Below are 6594 nucleotides of genomic sequence, written 5' to 3'. Positions count from 1 at the left end.
TGTGAAAAGCTTCAAGATCCGCTGCGTCTCTTCTTCAGCTCGTCGTCTAGAATCGTGCCTTCTCTGTTCGTGGTTCTACTTCTACACGAGTCTAGGAATTTTCAATTTCATTTGTCTCATGCCCTTTTGTGTTTGTGGGCCTTTCACTTAAAGACCACATCATTTTGGGTATTGGCCCAGAGTCAGTTCTCGTGGGTCTGCGCTCAAGTTGGTCTTCTTTATTGAGTTGGGCCTCTATTATTTTTCAATCCAATATCTATTGAAACATTAATTAGAAATGTCATTTTAATACCTACTTGACAAATGTTGGACACATAAGTCAAACAAAAATTCTCATTTCCATATAAGTACATTTCTTTCATATAAGTACCTCTTTTAAAAATTAATAATTACATAATATTACATTTACCCTTCTTCTGCAATAGACATGAATTTAAAAAAAAATCTATATCTAAGACACCTACTCTCCATCTCTACCACTGTCATGTTTGCCTCCATCTCTGCCACTGCCACTGTCTGCCTCCATCGCCATCGCGCTTCCACCATCATCGTACCTCCACAATCATCTTCTTCATTTTTTTATTATACTTCTTCTTATTTTTATTAGTTTTCGTCTTTATCTTATTAGATCTGAGATGTAATATGATTTATGATATTGTAATATGAGATCTGATATCGTAATCTGAGTTCAGATCTAAAATCGTATGTCACTGTTTCGATATTATTATGGATCTGAGATTGTATGTTACTGTTTGAAACAGTAACATTACGCGAGCAAAACTTACCAGCCTTGGGTCTCCCTTTCCAATGGTCATTTTGGACAAAATTTGGCTAGGCATTGTGCATCTCAGTGAGGGCAGTCGAACGGCGGTGGTGATGTAGCGAACCATCACCGAAATCGTCTAGATTTGAGACTTTTTCTTTCATGTTATTGTTTCTATGTTACTGTTTCAAATAGTGAAACAGTAACATCATCATGTTACTATTGCAAAAAATAATATTAGAATAATATTGACCTACATTATCATGTTAATGTATTGACGTTGTAATGCAGAATCATGTACTATAGATTCGGTATTTTTTAAGGTCATTGCTCCAGGAAGAAATATGACAAGAGTTTTGTTTATTATGAAATAGTAATATGAACATGTCTGAATGATTTTGCAGAACTTGGCATATAAATTATTTCAAATCTAGCACTCATAAACTCAAGGAATTCCTAAACAAAAATCATGTACCTAATATCTACACCTAAATAAAAGCAAAGAAGAATAGAAACAATAGTTCTAAAGATTTTTAAGTTTTAAATTATGAAAAAATATATCTAGAGAGGGGGGGGGAGAAAGAGAAGAATAAGAAAGAGAAGAGAGAGAAAGAGAAGAAAGAGAGACGGAGAAGAAAGAGAGACAGAGAAGTAAGAAATAAAATAAAGAGAAGAAAGAGGTTGGCGGTATAAAGGTAAATGATCGTCCCATGAGTACTTTTATGTTCATGTGTGTTTTTGTTGTACCTAAATGTCCAAAAGTACACTAATGGGTACCGGCTTGGCATTGTCCCAACATTAATTGATGGGAAGTTTTATATACACACCATTAATCTACTATCTTTACATTACTTTTTATCTTTTTAGTTTACATAAATATCCTTGTATACAATAACATATGTTACCTTAACCTAATAATTTAAAATAAATAATTTTTACATATTTTTATTAGAGACTACTAAGTTTACACCAATATTCTCCAAAAAAGAGTTTGTTTTCATGCCAAGAAACATTGTAGAGGAAGATCGATTTCATTGACAAATCATAGCAGATGGAAGATGACGAGTTACATAAGTATTATACGAATACAAATCAGCTACAACATCTCGATAACAACATTGTCGACAATGAAAAGAATGATCATGGTGAAGAGGTAAGTATTTTAGGGTTTGTTATAATTTCTGTAAAATCCACAATAATGTGTCGTTTTATTGCCTTAGAGACAACATGCCCTGGTGTTTTATTTGTATTTAAACGACACAGTCTACTGTTTAACGAGACAAAAAACGACATGCGGTGCCGTTTTTCAGCAATTATATGGCACATTATGTCAACATAATATCATACAAATGGTGGATCCCTACTGTTTTCAATAGCAAAAAACGACTAGCATGTGCGGATTTATTTTAAAATAATAAAAAGTGCCTCGTCAATTTTTCTTTGTAGCAAGCTGTAAAAGATAGGATGATAACTGATGAATTAAGGAAGACTGATTATACCAACGAAGTTATCACATATGATATGAGTATGACTTTATCTTTTTCATATTTATTTTCCTTGTTCATTTTTATACACTGATTTTTTTTTCTCTGACAGATATACAAAAGTAAAAATCATTTGATTTCTTGGGCTCGAGAGGTTGCCATACAAAGTGGACATGACCTTACAATCAGAGCCTCTAATTGCCGTGGAAATGATAGGAAGCCGCGAGTATTGCTTGCCTGTGAAAGGTTTGGTTCATAAATTCAAAGAATGTCAAGAAATGTCTATCTATCTATACAAAGTGTGGTTGTCCATTCTTACTTAAGGGAAAGAAAAATAAAACAGGGGATTGTTGGGATCTGAAAGTTGTAAATGGAATGCACAATCATCCTTTTGTTGAGTATTTTGAGGGGCATAGTTATGCTAGGAGATTGACACATGAGCAAAATGAGCTGTTGGTAGACATGTCTAATAATTTGGTGCGGCCAAAGGAAATTCTTTGTAACATAAAGAATCTCTTTCCATCAAATGCAACGACACTCAAACTATTTATAAATGTGTGCTAGAGGCATAGAGTCATCGAGAAGGCGAGAAGGACACAGATGTAATATTTATTGGGTAAACTTAGCACAAGTATTATGAGCACCATAGATCTTCCGTTGACGGTATAGAGACAACAGGTGATTTTGATGTGGACCCATACGACGTGCATTGATTTGCCACATACTTTTCCACATGTTTTGTTATTAGATTGTACATACAAAACTAATAGATATCGAATGCCATTGTTCGAGGTTGTTGGGATTACATCGACTTGTCTTACATTTTCAGTTGCATTTGCCTACATAGGTGGTAAGCGTATTGACAACTACTTGTGGGTACTTCAGCGGCTTCGATCAATTATGGAAGATAATGATATTGAGCTCCTATAAGTGATTGTGACGAATAGGGAGTTGTCTCTTATAAGTGCCATCAAGATTTGTTTTCCTGATGCTCAACATTTGTTATGTCAATGGCATATCAACAAAATATTTTGGCGAAGTGCAAGAAGATATTTAGGGACATAGACTCATGGGAATTGTTTAACAATACATGGGGTACCGTTGTTTTGGTAGATAATAAGGGAGACTATGTACGTTAGAATGAATGATCTCATCACCACATTTAATATGAATCTCAATCCTATTGAATTTGTCTTTGATACATGGTTAAATCCTTATAAGGAAGGTTCGTTGTTGCATTCACGAATAACTATATGCATTTTGGTAATACGAAGACAAATAGGTAATGAAATTATCATCTTGCTCATTTACATATATTTTGTGTTAAAACTAACTATGTTTTACTTGTTTTTTAGCGGAGTTGAAGCGCACATTCGAAACTTAAATGACAATTGGGTTCTTCCCAAGGAAGTTTCGAATCTTCATGGTTGAAGATTCATTCACTCCTTCAATTGCATTTTACTAAAATATATGTCTCATTTGAACATAGCAAGACTGTAGTACAGCACAATTTGAGACCACCACTTTTCAAAAAAATATGAGGATTTGTATCCATCTCTGCACTTGATCTCATTAGTGAGTAGCTAAAGTTTGTAGATAGTTCATGTGCATCATCAGACTTGTGTTGTTGTGTGAGTAGACGCACATACAGTATTTCATGCTCACAAGAGCTTGCTCGATACATGGAGATGATATTCCAATCCCGTTATCTGCATTGGACACACACACTAGACACGACTTCAGATTATACCATATGATCCTCCGCAAATTCCTGACTTTATTCCTGAGTTGAAAAGATGAATTTCCAACTTTATTTATATGTGTTTGACTATTTTTACAATTGAGTTGTTGTAATATTGAATTATTTTATTATATTTGTGCACGTAATGAAGGAAGATCCTTCGAAGTGGTCATATTACACAAGAAAAATCAGAGAGATTTTTTTATTCGAACAAAACACACTTGTCAGAAACTAAGGACAAAGTTAAGACACATGAAAGACTTTTGAAGTCTGAACTATCTACATACCAAGCATCTTCTGCATCTGAACTCGTGGATGGTACCTGCATTGATAAATCTTCACAAACGTCTAAGTCGGCTTCAACTGATAAGAATATTGTTACAAAAAAATTCAGACTAAACAATGAAGAAATAAATTGTTAGTAAGTATATTATGTAATAATGATTATTATGCTTATGTTTTGGATATGCATTTTTTATTTAAACAACAATTAATTTTTATTCCAACATGTTAGTCGCAATATGAGTATTACATCAGTGATCATTACTGAGAAGCCTTTAGGAATATATTATATTGTGGTTAATTCCCATGTGCGATAGAGAAATACATCAATGACATTACCGATGTTGCCGCTAATGGTAATTATGGATACCGAACTGTTGTTTGTTTGATGGGAATTGACATTATAGATGGCTGAAAATATGTACGACGTTCACTATTTGAAGAGCTCAAAATGTGGGAGGGATTTACGCAAAGATCTTCGGTGATAGGACTAAAGATCACTTGAGAGCGCTCAATTATTATGAGTCTCCAGCAGATGTTAAGTATTGGATGACCATGCCAAATATGGGACACTTGATAACTAGTCGCTATAATGTTGTGCTTGTATTGTTGTTACGACATCAATGTTTGATGTTCTTACCACTTAGACGCCCTCCTGAAACCTTATGATGTTAAGAACATAATAGCATAGGGTTTTGTCAACGGAAATCATTTTGTGCAGGTAAGATAAAATCAAGTGTTATATAGTTATTCATTCAATTAATAATTTCCTTACTAATGTGTATGCATATACAGGTGAGGCCTTATTGATGAGTGTCCGATACCACCAGTGGCTTTGTATTGGCATCGCTATCATATTATTCAAGTTGATGTGTGGGATTGCAGTTTATCAAAATCGTATGACTCAATTCTCATAATTAACTAGTTTAGATGTTGTCACTAGATAGTGACTAGCATTACCTTTTTATATTGTTTATGATGATAGACTTTTATTTGAACATTGGTTAATGAAATTTTAGATTTCAATTTGCTTGAATAATAAAGTTTATAAAGTTTCGCATAATAAAGTTCATAACACATATTGTTATGATGATACAATTATATTTAAACTGACATTTAATGGAAGTTTGCTTTTTCCAGTCTACTTGCATAATAAAGTTAAGAAAGTTTCGTAAAATAAAGTACATATACTATAATAATCCAAGAATATCAGAGCCGACAAAGTAATACAATGTCATCGAGTATGTGAGTAATCCTCTCAAACTGATCCACCAAATCATTGACACCACTGTCCATTATAGTATGTACGGCCCCTACCAACCACAGTATGCCCAATATCAACAACATTTTGCATTGCGTGATGTAGTCTATCATACGCTGTGATGTCTGTAACACCCCACGGACGTGGTTGAGGACCTGAGGTAAAGGTACAACTCCTCCAAACTGCTCAGGATGAACATATAAATGAGTACGAGACACGTACCACTCCATAAATCCATCAATACAATCTATTCCATCCATCCCAACAGGGACACTCTGTAAACTGTCATCCAATATGTGACTCCTCCATCTATTCCATGTCTAAACATGAATCACGCCAGCCTTGCACTTCCCACGACGAGTGGCCTCACGACGGGAGGTAGGAGGGGGTGGAATAATCTACACATGTCCGAATTGAAGTAGGACGTGCTCTGGAATAAGGCTCAACAACATCTGTGAAGATTTTATTAGTTATAAATAAATAACAAAACATGTAAAAAAAATTACTAACCTCGTGAGACGGCATTGTATCAAAAATCAATCGTGTGGCTCTTCCGAAATCTACACCACCTCTAGTAACGTTTCTATCTATCCAACAAGTTGCTCTGGGTAAATCCTCAAAATAACGTACAACTAACGGGGCATAGAACTGGACGAATACGTGAAAAATGCTCATAAACCCACACCTCTAAAAGGGTGAGATACCCATGACAAAGTGCAGCCGCACCCGAAGCATTATCTCTAACATTAGAAATTTCCATAAACATATTCAAATAGTGTGCATGGACTCGAGTGGTGCCATATTCTACATCGTGACTACTATCTAAGCAAAAATATAGATGTGGATCGGCTTCAAAATCGACCTCCGGATGTTCCTTTGTCTGGTTGGGCTAGTTTAGTGACACACTTTGGTAGTGACAAATATACGGTACGTTAAAAAATTAACGTCTATTTATATCTTGTGTTATACTCCCTCCGTCCCATTTTCTTAGTCATTCTTTCTATTTTGGGATGTCTCAAAACTAGTGTCACTTTCCTTCATTAATTAACAATTTTGTTATTGT

The 6594-nt window shown here is 34.7% G+C and overlaps 1 protein-coding gene across 1 annotated transcript in view; it reads right to left on the bottom strand.

Annotated features, from left to right (window-relative positions):
• The window catches only part of LOC119998545 (cell division control protein 2 homolog), a 13625-nt gene extending 13093 nt beyond the window's left edge, over nt 1-532 (bottom strand). The window contains exons 1-2 of the mRNA XM_038845895.1: nt 465-532; nt 297-372 (exon numbers count right to left, since the gene is read on the bottom strand). Coding sequence (XP_038701823.1) covers nt 297-372; nt 465-532 — 144 coding nt within the window. The remainder of the gene's footprint in view (nt 1-296; nt 373-464) is intronic.
• Nucleotides 533-6594: the final 6062 nt, after the last annotated feature.

This window comes from Tripterygium wilfordii, chromosome 5, assembly GCF_013401445.1.
Source record: "Tripterygium wilfordii isolate XIE 37 chromosome 5, ASM1340144v1, whole genome shotgun sequence".
NCBI classification, from domain to species: domain Eukaryota; kingdom Viridiplantae; phylum Streptophyta; class Magnoliopsida; order Celastrales; family Celastraceae; genus Tripterygium; species Tripterygium wilfordii.
This window is presented reverse-complemented; position numbering and strand designations above follow the sequence as displayed.